Source organism: Macrotis lagotis, chromosome 2 (genome assembly GCF_037893015.1).
Source record: "Macrotis lagotis isolate mMagLag1 chromosome 2, bilby.v1.9.chrom.fasta, whole genome shotgun sequence".
Taxonomy (NCBI): domain Eukaryota; kingdom Metazoa; phylum Chordata; class Mammalia; order Peramelemorphia; family Peramelidae; genus Macrotis; species Macrotis lagotis.
In genome coordinates, this window is record NC_133659.1 from 34,839,661 (window position 1) to 34,864,060 (window position 24,400).

At 37.8% G+C, this 24,400-nt stretch overlaps 1 protein-coding gene across 1 annotated transcript in view; it reads right to left on the reverse strand.

Annotated features, from left to right (window-relative positions):
• The window catches only part of LOC141511848 (vitellogenin-1-like), a 79,598-nt gene that overhangs the window by 21,191 nt on the left and 34,007 nt on the right, over positions 1 to 24,400 (reverse strand). Inside the window, 13 exon segments of the mRNA XM_074220861.1 lie at positions 1,273 to 1,411; positions 1,522 to 1,664; positions 5,165 to 5,371; positions 9,599 to 9,741; positions 11,854 to 12,049; positions 14,930 to 15,071; positions 19,786 to 19,971; positions 20,064 to 20,157; positions 20,237 to 20,426; positions 22,329 to 22,441; positions 22,513 to 22,582; positions 22,585 to 22,623; positions 22,716 to 22,840. Coding sequence (XP_074076962.1) covers positions 1,273 to 1,411; positions 1,522 to 1,664; positions 5,165 to 5,371; positions 9,599 to 9,741; positions 11,854 to 12,049; positions 14,930 to 15,071; positions 19,786 to 19,971; positions 20,064 to 20,157; positions 20,237 to 20,426; positions 22,329 to 22,441; positions 22,513 to 22,582; positions 22,585 to 22,623; positions 22,716 to 22,840 — 1,787 coding nt within the window.

Consider the following 24,400-nt stretch of genomic DNA (forward strand, 5'->3'; position numbering starts at 1 on the left):
GAGGAAAAACACTTTATATATATATGTAGGCATTTCCACATGTATGATGCTTTCCTAACCTTAATTTGCTGTTATTATCATTATTATCTGTGACAGTAAAAGAACTGTTTATATAAAACAGTCAAAACACCAATTTTCTTGATAGCTGTCTGCTGAAATATGAAGTTCAAGAAGATGGGTCTTAGTACTTCTATTAAGTCTATACTCAGACCAATTAACCATCAATAACCAATAAACATTCATTAAGCAGCAACTGTGTTCCAGGAGGGTAGCTCAGGTTCATAGCGGAGAGAGTGTAGGAAGACCTGGGACAATTACTAGCTGTGAGACTCTGGGTAAGTCACTTAAATCTGTTTGTCACAGTTTGTAAAATGAAATAGAGGATTCGGTAAACAACTCCAATATTTGCCAAGAAACCCTCAAATGGAGTCATGAAGACTCAGACATAAATGAAAATGTTCCAGGAACTGTGGCAAACACTGGGGGATAAAGGGGGAAGGGAAAGAGGAAGACAGAGAGAGACAAAAAACAGAGACAAAGACAGACAGAGACTGAGAGAGAGACAGAGAAGAAAGAGAGAGAGAGAGACAGAGAGACAGAGAGAAACAGAGACAGAGACAAAGAGAGACAAAAAGGAGAGAGAGAGAGAGAGGAGAGACAGAGAGACAGAGACAGAGAGGTTAAAAAAAACCCCTGCCCTCCTGGAACTTACACTCTAACAGGGGAGACAATATGCAAACAATGTTTAAATAAGCTATATACAATATAAAAAAAGAAATGAGAGGGGAGGATTGGATTTTTTTTTTTGCAAGGCAATGGGGTTAAGTGGTTTGCCCAAGGCCACACAGCTAGGTAATTATTAAGTGTCTGATTTGAACTCAGGTCCTCCTGACTCCAGGGCTGGTGCTCTATCCACTGTGCCACCTAGCCACCCCAGGAGGCATTGGGTTTAAGAGGGGTTGGGAAAGGCTTCCTGTAGGAGGTGGGATTTTAGATGAGATTGAAAGGAAGTCTGGGAAACCAGGAGTGGACATGAGGAGACCAAAACCTTTTGGTTCCAAAGAACCCCCAGAGGCCTCAATGGTAGCCAGAACATAGAATTGAACTATTTAAGCCTTTTTGACTAGACTAACAGATTTTTTTCAAGACACTTCAAAGGTCAAATGCCTGATTTGATTTCTTTCTCCATATGAATAAACTGAACTTTTATTATGATCAAAGGGAAACAGTACTGTACAAAAGTCCATTAAAAATGATAAAGCCAGACTCTACCTCTGGAATTTTAATAACTGTGTGGATTGTCTGGGGAGATGTTGCCACTGCCTGAAATAGGGCTTGGTGAGTTGACGTTTCCCCTTTTGCTTCAGAAAAGCCACATGCCCCAGCTATCTCTGAGAGATATTTTAAAATCCTATGAGGGAAGAGAAAGTGTCATGTTATCAAAATTAATAGCATATTATATCTACTAATAGTGAAAACCAACCAAGAAACCAAAGCATGCTAAAGTCATGGGGTGCTTACTCCTTGAATACTGTCTCAAGGAACAATGGAAGCCTTCCCCAGACTGTTTTCACCTGGATGGCTGGCTTCTTTGTTATTTGGCCCCAAGAGGCCTGAGCTTCTGTTTTGTAATCCGTACAATCCATGCCCCATCTCAGTCTGCCCTAGAAAATGAGAAAATAACACCCTTAGTTATGCTTAGAATCTTCTTCATTCTTTAAAATGCAACACACACGGAACCCCTTTGTCCTATCTTATTATAGCCCTCCTGAGTCAGCTGGGTCCAGTGGCCGGCTATGGATCAGGGCAACTGGAGACGGCTTCTTTATAAGTTGATCTAATCAAGGCAAATGCTCTTTCCTGCATTTTATCAGTGGTAATTCTGGAACTCAGAGCAATGAGAGAGCTCCAGAAATGTTACATAGATGACCTTTAGCAGAGGCCAGACAAGAAGCCAGATTCCAATCAGATGTTCTCAGATGTATTTTGGCTATAAGGATCTGGCCGGGGTTCCCTGGCCACATGTGGGAATGTATGTGGTTTAGAACCTTAGGACTTGGGCTTTGTGATGATCAATCACAAATCATTCATTGTGACTGAGGCTAGTACTGCCTGTATCTCCATGTATCAAAGAGGATTGGCTCCTGAGCCAGGAAGAACCAACCACTCAGTAAGTAGATAAAGAAATGAACAAATTCTGTTTTCCCTCTCTCCTTCCTTTCTCCATGGTGGGATATGGAACAATGAATTGGGAATAGCCGAGCACCTGGACCCCCTCAGCGCTGACTGCTCTGTGGAAGACAATCCTTGTGGCTGCTACAGCACTTCTTGGAAGACAAGATGATCACAAATAGGAAAGTGAGCCCAAATCTTTATATTTTTTTTTAGTTTTTTTCAAGGCAAACGGGGCTAAGTCGCTTGCCCAAGTCCACACAGCTAGGTAATTATTAAGTGTCTGAGGCCAGATTTGAACCCAGGTATTCCTGACTCCAGGGCTGGTGCTTTATCCACTGCGCCACCTAGCCGCCCCAGTGAGTCCAAATCTTGACAAGGTGTTTCAGGGATCAGAGAGTTAGGCCTGGGGTCAGGAAGATTTGAGTTCAAATTATCCCTGGGACATGGACTAGCTGTATAATTCACTTGTTGTCTGCCTCAGTTTTCTCATTTGTCAAACGAGGACAATAATAGTATCTATGTCCCAGGGTTGTTATAAGGATCCAATGAGACATTTTCTAGGAGACCAAGGACACCCTGGAGTGTTGTCTTGACTTGCTCATGAATCGGGTTTGAGTGAGGCACAAATGCGCGAAGTCAACAGTCTTACTCTCTCTTCCAGAGTCATCAATAGACATCATCAGAGATAACTGCAATGCACTTAGCATAGTGTCTGACTCATAGGAAGTGCTCTATAAATGGGAAAAAGGAGGAGGAGAATGGGGAGAGGAAGGAAGAGGAGGAGAAGCTGGGGGAGGAGGGGGGAGAAGAGGAGGAGGGAAAGGAGAGAAGGGGGATTGGGGGAAGAATAAGGAGGACAGCATGGATTATGAGGAAGCTGTTCAGAAAGTATAAAACTGAGGTGAAATTTAAAGGTCTATTCAACAGCTGCAGATACACTAAATATCCCATGTTTTATCTATCAATTTCTCGGGAGAATAAATAATAGTTAGAGGTTTTTGCATCAAGTTTTAAATTTGTATAAAAACAATCTTGTGAGTCTTTTTTGTATATTAGCATTTCCTTTTGTAGTGAAGGGGAAAACAGCTGTCCTATACTGGATCTCCTTTGCACATTGAGTACATTTCTACTCCTTTTAGGAGACCCTAGACACCAGTGAAACCTAATTTTTAAGTGATTTTTTCTCAGATTTCTGGGAAAAGAAAGTTAAAAAAGGAGTCCGACCCCTTTTCTGAGGGTCTACTCTACCAGAACGGAATCCTTTTTTTTTATCAGCCACATCTGGGGAGCCTCTACTGGGAGAGGGCCTCTCCGAGCCAAGTTGATCTTTTCTTCCAAATCCAAAGGTTTTTTTTCCCCCTTTTACATCATGAAAACATGTTGATTGACTAGGGAATCTCTCCTATCCCTCTATTTCCAGCTACTTGTTTCATAGAATTATAAAATTTTAGTTCAATATCAAGGAAAATGTTGCTATCCTTTGAACTTTTCCAAATTAGAAATAACTGTATTGAGAGGCAATGGCTTCCCCATTATTGGAGATTTTTCAGCAGAGAAGAATAAAACAGTATTTTAGGGATAATAAAGATGTGTCAGGAAGGGGGTGCATTGCATGATCCCTAAGGTACCTTCTAAATCCAAGTTTCCAATGATCCTATGAATGTCAGATGTGGAAGGATACTTCATCATGACATGGAACAGGATATGATGACTAAAGGGAAGCACTTGGAGTCAGGATGATCTGATGCCACTCCTGCCACTGGCTCTTACACAATGGGTTATCTTTGACTCTCCCTGAGCCTCAATGTCCTCATAAATAATGTATGCAAAATACCTTGCAAGCCTTCATGTGTGATAGAAGTGTGACTGATTAGTTTTTCAGGTACAAATTCATGTTGTTCAGTCATTTTCTTCAGTCACATCTGACTCTTTGTGACCCCCATAGGGATTTTCCTGGCAAAGATCCTGGAGTGGGTTGCCATTTCCTTCTCCAGTTTATTTCACAGACGAGAAAACTGAAAGGGGCGGCTAGGTGGCATAGTGGATAGAGCACCGGCCCTGGAGTCAGGAGTACCTGAATTCAAATTCAGCTTCATACACTTGATAAGTACCTAGCTGTGTGACCTTGGCTAAGTCACTTAACCCCACTGCCTTAAATAAAAATTTTAAAGAAGAAGCAGAAGCAGAAGCAGTTAGAAAGTACAGTGGATAAAGCACTAGACCTGAAGTCAAGAGGACCTGAGTTCAAATCCAACATCAGATACTTAACACTTACTAGCTGCATGAGTCTGGGCAAGCTACGTAACCCCAATTACCTTGCCAAAAATTTTTTTAATCCAAAAAAGAATAGAGGGGAATGTACAAAAAATTTATAGCAATTCTTTTGTGTTAACAACTAACTAGAAATTAAGGGCATTCACATCAGTTAGGGAATGGTTGAACACATTATGGTATATGAATGTAATAAAATATTGTCATGCTATAGGAAATGATGGAGGTGATGGTTTTGGAGAAACCAAGGAAGATTTGTATGAACAGATGCAAAGTTAAATGAACAGAACCTTGAGAATTCTTTTTTTATTAAAGATATTATTTGAGTTTTACAGTTTTCCCCCCAATCTTACTTCCCTCCCAAGAATTCTTTATACTGGTTTTGTTTACTTAATTGAAATAATTATCTCTATTATTTGTTTGTGCTTACTAGGTTTCACAAAATCCAGAATTTGAAATTTGGAGCAGATTTAGTACAAGCATACGCAGGAAAGGAATCTCCCCTACAACCTATCTGATGAGTGGTACTGTAGCCTTTACTTGAAGATCTCCAAGTAGGAGGAGCCCAGCATTCCTTGATATTTCTAACTTAGATCATTGGGATCACCAAGGGGGTCTCAAAGCCACCAATTTTCCTTCTTCTACCCCCAACTCAGAAACTTTACTTTCAGTATCCTTGAGCCACTGGGAAATCACCAAATTACTGCCATCATCTTACCTTGGTTTTTAGGGGTAACACACTTGCATCCGCACAGAATTTCTACTTTTCATTAGTCAGTGGAACCATCACTAGCTGCAGGTTGACTTTGCTTCTGTTAGAATTAATATATCCAGTGACTTGAAAACCCTTGTCCTTGTTGTCAGTCCGAATTGCTCGGACAGTCATTGTCACTTTTGGAGGTAATGTGTCTCCAAGGGACATGGGCTGGGAGAGAAGATGAAAGTAGAAAAAGAAAAAGAAAAGAAAAGAAAAGATGGCAGTTAGGTGACACAATGAATACAGCACCAACTTTGGAGTTAGGAGGACTTGAATTCAAATCTGACCTCAGAAACTTGAAATGTACTAGTTGTGTGACCTTGGGCAGGTCACCTAACCCTGATTACCACACAGTCAGAACCACTCTAGTCATTCTGAATCGTATCAGTCCCTGGACCCTGAAGACTCTGGAGGAGAAAGGGAGGCTGGTGACTTAGCACAATTCCCCTCACTCAAATCCAGTCCACATGCTTATCATGTCATCTCCTTCCTGATGTCATGGTCTTCTTTGAAAATGAAGGACAAGGGGGAGGCAAGGTGGCAGCAAGGTAGTGGATAAAGCACCGGCCTTGGAGTCAGAAGTACCTGGGTTCAAATCCAGTCTCAGACACTTAATAATTACCTAGTTGTGTGGCCTTGGGCAAGCCATTTAACCCCATTTGCCTTGCAAAAACCTAAAAAAAAAAATGAAGGACAAGCATCATCACCTTCATTACTAAATGCTAGACATGACACTTAGCAGACAGAAAGAAAAAATAAAGGATGCATGTTGCATCAAAGCTAATCAGAGTGGTAGACAGTGTAAGTCATGAAATCAGGAAGACCTGAATTCTAACCCAACCTTCCTAACTTTGTGATGTTGGGCAACCCATTTAATCTCTCTGGGCCTCAGTTTCTTCATCAGTAAAATGGAACACTAATCTCATAGGGTTAATTGTAATGATGAAATAAAATAATTTTTGTGAAATATATTACACACTTGAGTGCACTGTATAAGTTGATTTATGATGTAGACTGGGATAGTGAAACCATGGTCCATGGAAGAAAATTCATCCAGGACAGCATGAGTGATGAGTTACCAATCAAAGAATATTATTTTTGCCCCTCTCCTGCTCTAGCAACTCCTGTGGCTATTTCTTACTTCTAGAATCCTCTCTTTGCCACTTAAAGTTTTTCAACATGACTTCCAGTTTCTTTTCCAGGTTTATTGTACAATATTTTCTACACAGGTTATACAATTCAGTCAAACTAGCCTTTCTGCTTTCCTTCATAAATAGCCTACAGGAGGCTGTGTAGTGAAATAGAAGGAACAATGTATCTGGAGTCAGAGGAACTAGGTTCAAATCCCAACACTACCACTTACCATTGGACAAGTCACTTAATTTTTCCTGACCTTTAATTTCCTTGTCTCTAAAATGAGAGGGCTGGACTAGAAGCTTCAAGTCCCTTCAGGATTATATTAAAAAAATTATTAAGTCCCTTCTATGCCCCAAGCACGGCACTAAGCATTTTACAAATGTCATCTCATTTGCTCTTCATGACAACCATGGGAGAGAAGTGCTATTGTTAGTAGTATTAATCCCATTTTGCAGATGAGAAAACCGAGGCAGACAAAGTTAAAGATTTGCCCAGATTTATACAGCTAGAAAATACATGAGTCTGAATTTGAATACAAGTCTTCCTGACTCCAAGTTGAGGGCAATAATCACCATACTACTTTGCCACCATTAATTTATGATGCTAGGGTTCCCATCTCCATGCTTTTGTATAGTGTCCTCTGCACCTGGAATTTACTTCTTCCTTAAGTGTATGTCTTAGAATCCTGTTTCCTTTATGACTCAGTCCAAAAACTACCTTCATGAAACTTGTGTTAATCTCTCTAACTTCTAGTGCCTCCATCTTTGCCTTGCATGATTTTGTGTCTAATGAACTTTGCAAGTTCCTCTGATAGAAAAGAAGCTCCTTGAGGATAGCTCCTTTTGTGCTGATCTTTTTTGTAGATTCTTTTTTGTTTTGTGGTTTTGTTTACTTTTGACTTCAAGGCAGCAATAAAGGGTCGAAATTAAGTGGTTTGGGTTAGGATACTGGCTCTGCCAGTGTCCATATGACCATGACAGGCTTCTCAGCAGCTCTACCCTGACCTATTTAAGCAAACTAGCTTAACCCTTCCCTCCCAAAAAAAAGGGATGTGGAAAAGAGCAAGATCAGAGATCCTTTCATGGTGGTAGTGGAGAGAAGGGGGAGAAAGAGTGTGTCTGTTTTGGGAGTAAGGTGAGGGGAGATCTTAGTTGAACAAAGGATGGAGGAGATGGAGACTGTGAAAGATAAAATGAATGTCTTTGACCACAACGTTTTTTTTATTTTTTAGGTTTTTTTGCAAGGCAGTGGGGTTAAGTGACTTGCCTAAGGCCACACGGCTAGGTTATTATTAAGTGTCTGAGGTCAGATTTGAACTCAGGTCCTCCTGACTCCAGGGCCAGTGCTCTAGCCACTGTGCTACCTAGCCACCCCAACCACAACATATGAAAAAGCATTGTCAAGAACACAATTCATGAAGATAAAATTAAAAGAAGAGTGGTAGAGTGGGAAAGTAAGTGCATTGAATCTAACTGAAAAAAGTCTGACTCATAAAACATATAAAATACACACACACACACATCACCAATAACTGTACTTCCAATAGTTAAATATTATAAATGAAAGTTGTCAAAAGAAGAATTGCAATCTATTAACAAATTATACGAAAATATTCTCCAAATTACTAATAGGAAGAGAATGAGATAAATTGCTTAGAAAAAATAACATATATAAATACTAGCTATTAATTCGAACATGGACAAAAGTGAAGACAAAAAAGGACAATGTACCAATTGTGTCCAGTCCTGGAATATTACCAAGTGCTCTGTGGAAATCCACTTCCATTTGCAAGAGACCATTCAAGCTAGAAAATTAAAGTAGGGAAAAAATGCATATTCTTCAGCTGATGGGATAGAATTTATTAAGAATCTCATTGATTTCCTCCATCAATAAATATCTGAAAGTCAACACAGGATCTCAGAGAATGTGGCACTTACTGGGATCTAGAGAGTGCAGTAGAAATAGAGAGCAAATAAAAAATGATGAGGAGATAGATTTTAGAAAAATCTGGAAAGACTTATGCTGAGTGGAGTGGGGAGAACCAAGAGAACATTGTACACTTTGTACATTGCAACATTGTGCAATGATCAAATATGATTACTCTTCTCAACAATATATTGATCCAAGACAATTCCAATTGACTTGTGTTGGAAAATTCTCCATATCTAGAGAAAGAACTATGGAGTCTTAGGGGCGGTTAGGTGGCGCAGTGGATAGAGCACCGGCCCTGGAGTTAGGAGTACCTGAGTTCAAATCCAACCTAGCTGTGTGACCTTGGGCAAGTCACTTAACCCCATTGCCTAGCAAACAAACAAACAAAAAAAAGAACAGTTAATGTTAGGTACCTTAATTAGGACATTCTCACTCAAAGATGTGTTTTGTTCAGGATTTTCTTCTACTTATATCTGGTTAGAAACCTCTTACCTGCCTCATCACTATATACATATATATATATATACATAAATATTATATCTTATATGATATGTATATATATATGCTCATTTATAATTAATGGGACAGATTACACAGGTATATACTGTCAAACTTAAAAATTTAGTGTCAAAATAAATGACAAAAATATAAATTAGACATGAAGTTTATTCTCTAGAATTTATCAAGAAACCTATAGATGATCTTCCAAAATCATAATCCTTAGTTTTAGATTGAGAATTTGGACTTTGACAAGTAGCATAAAATGTATGAATTATTAATTTTGATTATATATAGTGTATTCCCACATATATATGTTTACATGTATGTATATATATATATAAATATAAACATATATTAATATGGATAGCTAGGTGACTCATTGGATAGAATGCCAGGTCTAGAGTCAAAAAGACCTGAGTTCATATTTGAACTTAACTAGCTATGTGACCCTGGGAAAGTCACTTAATCCTCTTTGCCTCATCTGTGAAATGAGCAGAAGGAAACAGAAAAATCACTCCAGTATCTTTGCCAAGAAAATCCCAAATGGGGGTCATGAAGAATTGGATACAACTGAAAAATAAGTGAACAACAAACAACAAAAATTTATTGAAGACCCACAATAAATCTATTTATAAATATGCTCTTAATTATCTTAATTCTACAGTCCATAGGCTATAAGAACAGCTTAGACATGTCTGTAGGGATCAAAGGGAATAAGAAACAAAGAAGGGGAATTTATTTCCTCAACTTATGAGATTCAGAAGGATCCCAAGAGTTATATTTAGCTGCTTAAGTTACCCACAGATCAAAAAAGTATTTAAATACCTTGCCCATTTCTTCCCATTCTTCAAATGTGCCATTTTCCTCTGATGATGAATTCTCTGTTTCAAAATGTACTAAGTGGACCATCTTTGCTGGAGCTTCAGGACCCACCTGAATAACCACTTGGACTTCCTTGATGGCTGATTCTGTTAAAACAAAGTTATTGGAAATTGCTATTTTTTTTATCAGTTTTGTTTATTGATTTTAAGATCTGATGAGTATAAAGGAAAAAGAGAGTCAGGTTGCTGATGAAGTTCTAAATCTCAGAATCATAAAATCTCAGAGTTGGAAGAGAACCTTAGGAGTAGTCTATCCAACCTGAGCCTAAAGAAGAAATTTGTGTCTAAAAGTAAGACAACTGAGGGAAAAAATACCTCTGAGATTCCCTCCACTCCATCTATCCCTAATTCCCTTACAAAATGCTAGGGAAGTAGTACAAAATAAACCCAAAGATCTCAGCTATTGGAGCAAGAACTCACCATGTGACAAAAATTGCCAAGACTGGACAGCAATTTGGCAGAAACTAGTCATAGACCAACATCTCATATCATATATACCAAGAGAAGTTTAAAATAGAAATTATCTATCAGAACTTTGATGGGAAACAGTTCATGACCAGACAAATGATAGAGAAGTCTGAAGCAGGTAAAAATGGATAATTTGGATTACATAAAATTTAAAAGTTTTTGAATAAATAAAAGCAATGCAGCCAAAATTAGAAAAGGAGGAAACTGGGAGAATTTTTTTGCAACAAGTTTCTTTTATAATGGTCTCATTTTTCAAATTGAGAATTGAACCAAATTTATTAAAATAAGAGTCATTCCCCAATTGATAAATGATCAAAGAATTTGAATAGACAGTATTCAGGGGAAGAAATGAAACCTATCAATAGTCATATGAAAAATGCATTAAATCACTACTAATTAGAGAAATGCAAATAAAAACCACTGAGTTACCACTTCACACTCCAGATTATCTAAAATGACAAATGCTGTGGGGATGTGGGAAAATGCATATACTAATGCATTGTTGATAGATTGTGAACTGGTCCAACCATTCTAGAAAACAATTTAGAACTTTGCCAAAAGGGATATAAAGCTGTACATAACTAGATCTATATTCGAAAGAGATCAAAGGAAAAAGAAAAAGGACCTGTATGTACAAACATATTTAAAACAGCTGTTTTTATGATAGCATAGAATTGGCTGCTCACCAACTGGAGAATGATTAACAGAACCACAAGAACAAGGTACAAAGTAACTGCAAATTTTAAAAAATCATCTGTAAAAGACTTAGTAACTGTGAGCAATACAATGCTTTACCACAACTCCTAAAGACCCATATAGTAAAATGCTGTTCACTTCCAGATAGAGAACTGGTTGACTCAGAGTGCAGAATAAAGCCTATTTTTCCTTTCTTTATTATTTTTTGGCCTTTTTTTCAGTACACAGAATCATAAATTCTCAGAGTTGTGCTAAAATGTTTCATAGGACTTCATTCATATAACGGGTGTTGTGTTTCTTGCCTTTTCAATATGTGGGGGAGGATTGGAAGGAGGGAGAGAATTTGGAATTGAAAATAGAAAGTGGCATTAAAAAATTAAAAACAAAACAAACTCCAGAGTACTAGTTGTCCAGTTTCAGTATGGAGACCTTCAGTGAATGGAAATTGTTTGCTTGGCAATTAGTGGTTTAGGACTTAGAGTCAGGAACACCTGAGTTCAAATCTAGCCTCAGACATTTACTAGCTGTATGACTTGGGCAAAGTCATTTAACCTCTCTGCAATTTGTTTTTGTCATCTGTAAAATTGAGATAATAATAGTACCTGCCTCACAGAATTATTGTCAGGATCAAAAGAGATAATATGTAAAGGACTTTGCCAACCTTAAAAGGACTTTACAAACGCCATCATCATCATCATTAACTATTATCGTTATCTCCTGAACCATTCGGCAGTGAATTTTAGGAAATTTTAGTAAATTTTAGGAAAATTTCTGTCCACTTTAGCCATAATCTGCCTCTTTTCAATTTCCACTAATTGTTCTTGGCTCTGCCTCCAGAACAACTCACCTCTTTCACATGGCAGTCCTTTAGTGACTAGGAGAGGATGATCATATCTGCCCTAAGTCTCCTCTCCTCTCAGATAACAGCCCCACTTCTTGCCCTTTGCCCTACAATGAGTTATAATAGTGGGAAATGAACTTTTTCTTTTTTTATACATAAAAGTTGTGTGTGGGGGGGGCTTATACTATGTTTACCTGGTTGAATAGTCACTATAATTAAATGGTCCCCTATGACATGGTAGAGGGGAAGAGGCTTGATATGGGCGGCTGAGATGCTTGCATAAAAAAAGCAAAGTTGGAATCCTAAGGTGCTCATAGTGTAACACACCATTTGTAAAGCAGAGGTGCTTCTGTTTGAATTTCCCTCAAAGATATCTGGAGCTGGTATCCCCTGTTGAAGAAGAAATATTATTTCAGAGTCAGTAAAGTTTTACTTTCTAAATAGGAACTGAATGTGGCCCTGATTCAAAGAGTCTAAATGTCAAATGGAGTTTGGAGCTGCCCGGCAAAGAAAACATGTGCAGGACCCTACAGAGAATGATCAATTATGCAGATATATAAATATAAGCACTTGGGGGTAAGACTTCTAGATTAGGACCAGCATTTCCATTAAGTACAATATTCTCACATAATTATAACCATGTGTATCTACAGGCAATTAAATAAAATGCTTTATAGTTGGAGGAGACTCTAGAGTTAACTACTACCCAAAGAGGAGCCCTCTCTATGATAACCCTGACCTGTGAACTGTCAGCTCAAATGACCAATGAAAATGGAACTTGCTACTTTTTTTTTTTTTTTGCAAGGCAACGGGATTAAGTGGCTTGCCCAGGACTACACAGATAGGTAATTATTAAGTGTCTGAGGTCTGATTTGAACTCAGGTCCTTCTGACTCCAGGGCCAGTGCTCTATCCACTGCACCACCTAGCCACCCCTGAACTTGATACTTTTTGAGGTAGCAGACAGAGCATAAGACTAGAAGTCAGGATTTTCTGAGTTCAAATCCTGCCTTAGACACTTATTAACTGAGTGTTCCTGGGCAAATCACTTACCCAGTTTGTTTCAGTTTCCTCAACTATAAAAGGAGCTAGAGAAGGAAATGGCAAACTAATATCTTTGCTGAGAAAATCCCAAATGGGATCACAAAAGTCAGACACAACTGAATATACAACCTTTTGAGGGAGACTATTCTATTATTGGGTAGCTGGAATTATTAGGAAATTGAGAGGAGAAGGTGGTAGAAAATGTGGAACTCATAAATTTGCAAATAGAGAAATGTTAAAAAAAACTACCAATGAGTATAATTGGAAAAACAAAATAAAATTTCAATAAAAAAAAAAAAAGATTCAACCTAAGTGTTTCTTTCTGCAATGCTCTACCTACTGCACCACCTAACTGCCTTCTTTCTTTCAGTACATACAAAGAAGGGTTGTTTTTTTTTTGTGTGTCACAGACCCCTTTGGAAATCTGCTGAAACGTATAGACCCCTTCCTAGAACATAAAATGAAGGACAAACATTGCAGTTGGAAATCATCAAAATTTTTTCTGTCTTCCACAGAATCCAGACCAGAGGTACAAAGGTAAAAGTCACTGAACAAATATTGCCTCAGACAAACTGAGGCCTAAGAATAATCTTAATTTAGAAAGGCCAAGGTCACCCACTATATCCTAGCCTATCATCAGTCATCTTAACTTTTGTCTTGTCATTAGACTTCAATGACTCTGGAGGAGAGAGGTTGGACCTTGGCATCATCCATGTCTGACCAACCTATAAGAGCGCCACAGTATCTGCTTCAGCCAACTTCACAGTCATTGGAAAACATTGTTCTCATCTACCTATTCTGCGGGGATGAAGGGAAGGAAATCATCAAATGGATGAGGCAGACATCCCCCTGACTCGCCTCTGAATGACCACTTACCAGGAAGCTATGGAAGGGATTCTTGTTCAGGTGTAAAATGGATTCATTGCTAATGAGCTCCCTTCCAACTATAAGAATCCATAACTGGAAATATGTTAAACACAGTTGAACATGTACAACTTTGACCAGATCGTTCACCACCATGGGGAAGGAGGAGGGAAGGGAGGGCGGTAGAAAAATGTGGAACTCATAAGCTTGTAAATGGATAAATGTTGAAAACTATTTTGCATGTAATTGGAAAAATTAAATTAGATTAAAAAAAGGAATTCATGGCATCAGTGATGGAGAGTCAGCCTTGGATTCAGAAATAACTGGATTTAAATCCCATCTTTTGATATATACTCTAGGAAAGTATGTTAATCTTTCTGTACCATCTCTACCCTCTTCCCTCAGGCAATTCCCAAAGACTCTGCCTTGGGTTGAATTCTGCCTCAGTTATTTATTAACTCTATGACCATGAACAAGTCATTTAACCTCTCCAAGTCTGTTGCCTAATCTAGAAGATAAAGATTACCTAAATTCTATAGACTTGCCTCATGTAGCCTAAACTTTTTACCAAACTATTCTATTGTCTCTTCTCTGTACATGATAGTTCATCTCCTACCTCCGGTTCTTTGTTCAGGCCATCCTCAATCACTTTCCACCCCTATTCTTAAAATGCTCTCTTTTCTCTTCCATCTCTTGGAACTCCAAGTCCCTTCAAAACTCAGTTTAATTGCCACCCCTTCTTAAGAGGTTTTTTCCAAGTTCCCTAGTTCTTAGAGATTCCCCTCCAAACCCTGCCCCAAATAACCATGTATTTAGTTTTTTGTTGTTTTGTTTTGTTTTGTTTTGTTTTGCAAGGCAATGGGGTTAAGTGGCTTGCCCAAGGCCACACAGCTAGGTAATTATGAAGTGTCCGAGGCTGGATTTGAACTCAGGTACTCCTGACTCCTGGGCCTGTGCTCTATTCACTGCACCACCTAGCCGCCCCAACCATGTATTTATTTGGAACAATTTGTTTGTTGTTGTTATTCAGTCACTTCAGTTGTGTCCAACTCTTTGTGACCCCATTTGGGGCTTCCATAGCAAAGATACTGGAGTGGTCTTCTATTTCCTTCTCCAGCTCATTTTACAGATGAGGAAACTGAGGTCAACAGGGTAGTGGTCATCCAGATGTAGCCCATTCCATTTTGTAATAGCTCTCATTGCTGGGAAACATTTCCTTAGATCAAGCCTATCTGCCTCTTTGCAGGGTATGTCTCTTTGTTCCTAAATATTCCCTTTGGACTTTTGGGTCCCTGGACATTGAAGGTTCTTGGTCTAATGCAAAAGAACAAAACTACTAGCACTTCTACTAAATATACATTGCCCTTTTAATCCCTCAGACTTCTGATGCTGATGTGGAATTCAATGGATATTGGTATGAGTCAAAGAAGCTAAATCTGACCACTGGAGCGATTTTAGGAGATGATGGAGCTTCAATAGTTCTGATAATCGCATTTGTCCTGGAACTACAGGGAGAATGACCTGCATCATTAAAATTCTCTGGATATCAGTAATTTATTCAACTATTCAACATTCAAAGGGTGCCAACTTGTTACTGAAGTTTTTATGGGGTTTTTCAAAGATGGATTTTTTTTCTGGGTTATAATTCCTGAATATGTCAAATGGAACTAAAAATGCACATCACATTAAGACTTCGTTACTAAAAGACACTAAATAGATGAAAACAAAAACTTCAGGATTCAATAATACTCAAATCATACCTCCCTTTGTGTTTGAAAAATGCTCTACTGTCCCTGTACCATTGCATTCTTCACTTAGGACCATAATATAAAAGACAATGAGGAGATGAAGCAGGGAGGATTCTGGGAGGAATTATTTGTGGTGTTGTTCAGTCATTTCAGTCATATCTAACTCTTTGTGACCCCATTTGGGGTTTCCTTGGCAAAGACACTGGAGTGATTTGCCATTTCCCTTCTCTGACTCATTTTACAGATGACAAAACTAGGCAAAGTGAGATGACTTGTCCAGAGTCATCCAACTCATAAATGAATGTGATCATATTTGAACTCATGAAGATGAGTCTTCCAGTTTTCTTGCTCAGTGCTCTATCCACTGTTGTTTCTAGCTGCTTCTGAGTAGACCTTGTCTATAAGCCTCTTTCTGGAACAGGAAACTTCACAGAAAGTTCAATTTCCAATTTTTTTTGTTATTTATTTTTGTAGGGCAATGGGTTTAGGTGACTTGCCCAAGGCCACACAGCTAGGTAATTATTAAGTGTCTGAGTTTGGATTTGAGCTCAGGTCTTCCTGACTCTAGGACCAGTGCTCTATCCACTGTGCCACCTAGTTGCCCCTCAGTTTCCAATTTCTAAACATGGAAAGTAAGAAGTTCCCAGTTTCTATAAAGTTCTGTTCCACACATAAAGGCTCACAATCATCTATCATATTTAAGAGTATGTCAAATATCACAACCTTTATTTTCTTTTTTAAATTTTTCTATTAAAAAAAGAGAAAGATTACATGCAGAGGGGACAGAGCAAAATGTTCTAGAAAAATCCATTTTGCATTTCAGATGGCTCATTTGGATAGAAAGAAAAGACTCCACGTGGCTTTGATTTTGTAAAATCAATCATTTAAACGAAGACAGAATGGCAGTTGTTTAGTCCCCCACCAGAAAGCTCTCGTATTTTTTTTTTATATAGTTTTGTATATTTGTGGTCTATTTCTCCAGAGAGAATTCACAACTGAATCCTGTGAGTAAAATGTTGTCTCACAGAGGACACGTATCAGTGTTTATGGACTTAAATAGCCCAGGAAAAATGGGCAGCCATGGCTGGTATTTTAACAAGAAAAATTGGTACAAAAATTGCTAAGGCGTGTAGGAAATTTCACTTTTTATGATCCCCACACTGGATGAAAAATCATTTCCCATCTAACAGGGATAATTTTTCCTCCAGAAAAGTATGAAATCTGGATATCCACAATGTAGAAGGTAGACAGAAAAATGATGATATTTAACACATTCCAATCACTAAGTTCTTATCATGGTGTAGATAGATGTCTGTGTGTTTTAAAGAAAAGTTTATTCCAAAGCATCTGCCCTTTTGTGCTTTAATCCTTATTTCCTCAAGGTTTATTTACATAATATATTCTCTACAAATAGAGAACTTTTTAAATGCATGCCTGCTGCCAAAAAGAAAAGAGAAAACTAAAGAGGGGTGGAAAATGCAGAAGTTGGGTGCTGTTTATAAAATTCATTAATTTTGATGCCTGATTACATTGCATCGTGTTTTCTTGTTTCCATCTGGCATTTTATAGGCAGTGAGTAATTTGTGCTGAAAGGGACTTAAGGGAGGACTAAGTATGTTACCTTATGGGGATGTTTGGTTTAATGTGTCCAGGCTGGGAAACTTTTTCTTGATTAAAATCTGGTAAATGTGTTTTCCCATTTCCTCTGTAAGCAATAGGCAATGAATAAAGCCTTGGATCTGCTATCAGGGAGACCTCAGTTCGAATCTAATCTCAGACCCTTTATAGCTGTGTGACTGTAGGTGAGTCCCTTAACCTCTGTTTGCCTCAGTTTCCTCAACTATAAAACAAGGATAATAACAGGATTGTTGTGAGGATCAGATGAGATAATAATTGTAAAGTGTTTGACAGGCTGTCTTGTGTTTTCAAATGTTTATTCCCTTCCTTTCCCTCAACTTTCCTCTCCAATTATAGGACTTCACATTCCCCTCCCTGTTAAGGAGCTCTTGAAAACACAATCAACCCTTGGTGGCTTTGGGAGAGTTAAGACAAGGGGTCAAAAGGAGGGTCAGTCGGTAGAGAGAGTCCAAGAGCTCTTCTCGATGATCTCATTAAATCAAAAATCATGAGAGTTTTGGAACTGTTCAATCCCAGTCTCAATTATTTTTCAATATCTTGTTCTATCCAAGGTTCCTGGCTTTGCCAACCTGAAATACACAGGGTGAAGTCTATACCCATTGGGTAATAGGATATTATTTACAGAGTCTAGATGATGAAAATTAATGGACATTTCAAAAAAGCTGAACTCTCTATATAGTTCTTCCAGGACCCTCTCCATTTTCTCACAGCAGGCTCAGATGGATTTGGATGTTTTTCACTAACAATACCTCTCTGTGTGTTGATGAGATAAGAAGCATTTATTAGGCTCTCATTGTATACCAGACATTGACTCAGTCCTGGCCCATAAGGGGTTTACATTCTCATCATGCCAATGACTAGATACCTAAAAGATGAAAATGAAAGTGAAAATGAAAGAGAATCTCATAGAGTATGTATTAGCCAGGGCAAAGGGATGGGAAGACCTTCTATAGGTAGAGGGGCTTATATTGAATCTTGAAGGAAGCCAGGGAAGTAAAGAGCCACAGCAGGGAAGGGGGAATTCCAGGCATGGAGGACAGCCAATGAACAAGCAAGAGATGGAGGGTTCAAGGGACAGCAAGTTGGTCAAGATAGATTGTATAGGGCAGCTAGGTGGTGCAGTGGATAGAGTACTGGCCCTGGAGTCAGGAGTCCCTGAGTTCAAATCTGGCCTCAGACACTTAATAATTACCTAGCTGAGTGACCCTGAGCAAGTCCCTTAAGCCCATTGCCTAGCAAAAACTAAAAAAAAAAAAGCTAGATTGTATAGTGTTTGGAAAAGTGCAAATGGTAAAAAGACCAGAAGAGGAGGTAGAGGCAAGACTGTAAAGGGCTTTACAAAGGCTAAATAAAACATTTTCTATTCAGTCCTCAAGGTGCTAAGGAATTAAAAGAATTTATTGAGTATTATGGTAAAAGTCACTAAAATAGAGATGCTTGAGTTGGAGAGTCCTACTGTAACAGTCCTAATGAGGTAGTAGTATGAGTGGAGAGGAGATTTATACGACAGATTTCAGGAAAGTAGAAATTATAAGATTTAATAAGAAACTGAAAGAGAGAGGTTAGACATGAAAAGAACATTTAGTTTATAAGCCTGGGTGATTGGGGAAGTGATGGGTTCCTTACAAGCAATATGAGTTAGTAAGAGGGGAGAGTTTGGGAGAAAGATAATGAGTTCTGCTTTGGACATGTTGAGTTTGAATTGTCTTTGAAACATCCAGTTTGAGATGTCCAAATGAGAGTTGGTGACATGGTTCATAGGTCAGGAGGGAAATTAGGATTGAATATACAAATGAAGGAGTCATCTTTATAGATGATAGTTGAACCCTTGTGGGTTACTGAGGTCACTTAAGTGAGACAGTGGTGGGGGAAGAGGAGAGCTCAGGACAAAGCCTACGAGGACATTCATAGTAAGGATATATGATTTTTGGATTGCCTGAGATGTCTGTTACTGTGACCTCTCTGATAACTGAGAATTCCCAAGAGAGGGAACTTCCTCAACTATACCCACCCTGCTCCAAGAAAAGCTCATGACCAGGAACCTCTTCATCATAGAGATTACATCCACTTCTGTACTCATTATTACCTTCAGCTGCTCTGCCTCTAAGCCTGGAGGCCTGGAGGGCAAAATAAAATACTCCTCCTAAAACCTTCATTTGAGAGAGGGCTTAAATTAATTCTTCATTTTCTTTCAACTTCAGTCCTTGGATTCAAATCCTTGATCATCAAGTCCTTTTTCCCACTTTCCTTTTCCACCCTCTTCCCTTTCTAGCTTCTTCTGTTGTCTTCCCACATTAGATTGTAATATCCTTGAGGGCAGAGACTCTCTTTTGTTTATTGTATTGTATAACTCGGTACCTCTGCAACTTAGAGAACTATCTAGATCATTGAAAGATTAAGTGACTTGTCCAGGGTCATATAATAGGTATTAGAAATAGAATTTGAACCTATGTCTTCTTGACTTGGAAGCCACCTCTTTATCCACTATGGTGCACTACCTCTCATATATTACATATAGTTGTATAGAGAGTGATGTTCATATATATATATGACATATGTATATATGTGTATATGTATATGTATATGATGTATATGTATATAAAAATACACTACCTCTCATATATTACATATAGTTGTATAGAGAGTGATGTTCATATATATATGACATATGCATATATGTGTATATGTATATGTATATGTATATGATGTATATGTATATGTATATAAAAATACACTACCTCTCATATATTACATATAGTTGTATAGGGAGTGATGTTCATATATATATGACATGTGTGTATATACAAATATTGGTTTGCAGATATAAACCTACCTTATATAGACAAATTTAGTGTCATGGATAAGTATTGGAAATACCAATTTGAAAGACTGTGCCTTAAAATTAAGTGAAGAAGTCATCTCCAAAGGAATATTTGTTTGTAATCTTGCATAAATTTCAATTACAGCTTGGAAAAGATGTGTATTAACTCCCATATCAGCAATAACATATTTTTCAATGCTAAGAAAGAGAATAAGACATTCAGGTCACAATATTGATTATGCCATGGCAAAGCTTTCCAATTTTGTATTTAGTGAAAATGAGCATTTTACCTCAGATTTGCTTCTAGGTTCATATCAATATTCATATTGATTAAATCTTCTAATCTAAAATTTGTAGATGGTATGGGAGAGATCTGAGATTGAACTGCCATAAAAAAGAGAAAGCAATGATGTTTTTTTAAAGACATGCATGTGCATAATGCATTTTTTCCCTTTAGTCTTACCTTTTCCATCCAAGTTTGTCACAGATATGAAATAGAAACTTCTTTCTATGGGCAGCCCAAAGGAGGTTGGCATGATGGTATGAATTTCTGACAAAAGGAGTGGTTTTATCCAATGATTATTGTAGCCATTTTGAAGACTGTCAAGGATCTTTTTGATTATCTGGAGTCTTCCCTCAGACTGCCTAAATGCCTGTAATCATAAAAATGACCATCCAAAATAAGTTAATATTAAACTCTCATCATGTATCAAGAGAAAACATGGCCAATAGTCCTAAAAATGACTATCAATTCATAATGAAGAGAAGTGGAGTAGATAATGAAACGCACATTTTAGACATGGTCACCATAGAAATTTGATTTGCTTGATTATTCATATTTGTTACAGGTTTGTTTTTTTCTTTCAGTGAAGGAGTAGTGGAAGAGAAAATATAGTTTTGCTCATTGTAAAAATTAAATTATATTTTAAAATAAAGAACTATGTGTATCATATTTTACAGCATGAACTTAACCTATATTGCATTTTATTATCTGTAATAGGTTAGGATACAGACCTTTAATTTTATCGGCCTAAACAAAGAGGGCAAGGAAAGTTCCCAATAATGAGGTTCAGCACCTTCTCTGCTGCCTGTACTCCTCTTGAACTGCCCAGAGAAGTGATGGGATTAAGTCACGAGGTCACGTTTTGTGACCTGGGACAAGTCAGTTCTCTAGGGTAGTAATAATAACAATAATAAACATCTATAACCCAAATCAAATTGATTTTAGAAAGAGGGAAGGGAGGGAGGGGGAGAGGGACAAAAATCTGGAACTCAAAATTTTGTAAAAATAAATGTTAAAAGGGGTGGCTAGGTGGCGTAGTAGATAAAGCACCAGCCTTGGAGTCAGGAGTACCTGGGTTCAAATCCGGTCTCAGACACTTAATAATTACCTAGCTGAGTGGCCTTGGGCAAGCCACTTAACCCCATTGTCTTGCAAAAACGTAAAAAATAAAATAAAATAAAATAACTGTTAAAGGAACAATTTGGGGCTGTCTGTGATGGAGAATGCCATCTGTATCCAGAGAAAGAACTGTGGAAAAGACCAAGGACTATTACCTTTAATTTAGGGAAAAAAAACTTATATCTTATTGTCTGATCTTGCTATCTCTTATACTTTATGTTTCTTCCTAAAGGATATGATTTCTCTCTCATCACATTCAATTTGGATCAATGTATACTATGGAAACAATGTAAAGACTGGCAAATTGCCTTCTGGGGTGGGGGGAGGGAAGTAAGATTAGGGGGAAAATTGTACAACTCAAAATAAATAAAATCTTTAATTTAAAAAATAGATGTTAAAAATTGTCTTTACATATAATTGGAAAAATAAAATAATAATATTCTAAATGATCACAGATTAAGAACTGGAAGGGACTTTATAAAGTTATCTAATCCTCCCTCCCTGTAATAACAGAAGCTTATTTCTATAGAACACATTAAAGTTTATAAAAAAAACTGCATTTATATTATTCCACTGAAAGTTCACACTTCCTTTTGAAATTCAATCTACTCATACAATTAAAAAACGTCTAGATTGTAGGCATTCATTAAACCAACATCTATAAATTATACTCCTGACCCTCTTGTACTTTATATTTATCTACTGAAACTTCCCCATCTGTGACCAACTCCTTACAATACCTTTTGTATGCATGCACACCAATACACACAAATGTACCTTCATAAATTTGCCAAAGACCAGATGTTGGAGGGAAAAGATTTATACTCCTTGGTGTGGGAGAAACCAAGACAGCTATAGAATACTGATTCTCAAAAACCCCTTTACATTCTTAAAATTTTTGAGCCCACCTCCCAAAAGCTTTATGTGTCTTACCCGTTGACATTTACAATATTAGAAATGAACACATTTTGGTATTATTATGAAAATGGTTTAACTCTATAGATTTCCTGAAATTATCTCAGGAACCCCAAGAGCTCCCAAATAATATTTTCTAAACTACTGATAGGACAAGAAAGAGTGGGATAATCCGCTACATTCCAAGACAGCTCATTCCACTTTGGTTTCCCAATAATAGTATCTCTACCCAAGGTACCTGAATGGCCATCCATATTTCTCGTCTATTAAATTTGTACCAAAATATCTCTTGTCCAAATAACTTCAAATATAGAGAAAGATGTGATTTATCAAAAGGGATCGCCTTCCAGTCTGGAAGCTGTGAGCAAAGAAGAGACCAGTAAGAATAGCACACAACCAAATCAAATCAAACAACCTGGGACCTTGTATCATTTTTATGAAATCCTTGATATCATCTACTCTATATGAGTCACTCCTGGACAGGTTTTTTTTTTCAGGATTGTGTCCAACATTTCTTGAGTATGCATTTCAAACTGTAACCAGAGGGGAAAAGACAGTTATGAAAAACTCAAAAGGTTCAATCCACCTTGGAAAATCCAAGACCAAATAGGGAGAGATTATTTACCTCCAAGATATCTGCTGTTTTCCCAAGAAAATTTTCCTTTAATGCAATAATAATCTCAGGTGGTATTGTGCTGCCTGTCTTATTTAATGAATAATATTTTAAGGCAAATCCTGCCATTAGCAATTCTGGAAGAAAAGAGAATTGTGCAGTTCAGCAAAGGTTTTAAAAAACCACCAGATACCATGTGGATTTATAAGCTAATTTGAAGAATATGAGAAGGCAGCATAAAACAGAAAATGCCAGAAATCACACACACACACACACACACACACATATATTCTGATGTCATTAAACCCTCAGAGAACACCCCACATATCTGTCCCATTGATGGACAAAGTTATAAACCTTTCATTCATTCAATTATTTTTTTCAGTGTTGCCAGCTAGATTATTTACATGTTTTCAGATCATATAACATTGACTGCTGAATTATATTAAAGAGATATCAATCCATGTGAGGAGACAAAGGCAGCTCTCATTATCATTTTAAAGGAAACTGAGACAGAGGTCATATAATAGGAGCCCAGAAGGCAGTGTTTTTTATCAGAGCCTGAATTATATTGAGATACCTTCACATTACTTTGTAAATGAGATAGATATAAAATGCCCACATCTCTGACACATTTCTGGCTTATGCCTTTTGCCTTTTTTCTCCTGTCTTTACTGTTCCAATGGAGATTTTGTGGGAATGTGCTATGTCTTCAAATTCTGAAATTAGCTTTGTGTATTCTCTCTATCACAGTTCAGAGCAGAGGGTCAAATTGTTGGCATGATGTTTTGTAATTGTAAATTCATTTTTTAGTGAGAGACTCTGGAATATGGGAATTAACTTCCTGGGATGAATGAATCCACTTGAATATTTCTCCTGGAAATATCCACTGTCTGGAATGCTGTACAACTTCCCTCCATCCCTGTGGGGGCAATGTTTACCTAAAGTCTAAACAGTCAAAGAGAGGCTCAACAAGGTTCCCTGGAAATTCATTCATTGATGGAAGGAACAGAGTTCCTCCAGTTGAGCCAAAGGAGCAGATTGGATAAAACCATTTCCCACCCTTCCTAGGTTAGGAGGAAAGACAAGATTTCAGACTGGCTGGTTATGGTGTTCTATCATTTAAATGGTTTAAGTCATTTCTGACTCTTTGTGGCCCCATTTGGGATTTTCTGAGCAAACTGAGGCAAAGAGGATTCAATGAGTTGCTCAGGGTCACACAGCTATGAAGTGTCTGAGGCCAGATTTGAACTCACAAACATGAGTCTTCCTGGCTCCAAGCTCAGCACTCTATGCCCCAAGCTGGTTTACCTCCTTCACCATGCTAGATAAGACTCAGAAACCATGAAAGACAGGATTCTAGAGGAGCATGAAAAGAATTACAGAAACTGATGCTGAGCAAAGGGAGCAGAACCAAGAGAACATTGTATGCAATAACAACAACATGGTGCGTTGATCAGCCTTGATGGATGCAGCTCCTCTGAACAGTTCAGAGAGCTGGGACAACCCTGGAAGACCTGTTATGGACAACGCTATCCACATCCAGACAAAGGAACAAAACAAAACAAAAAACTACAGACTCTAAATGAACAGTATGTTCACTTTTCAAAAATTTCTTTTCTGTTTTTCCTTCCTGTCCCATGGTTTTCTTTCTTTTCCCTTAATCCTAATTCCTCATACAGAAAATTAGTAATATG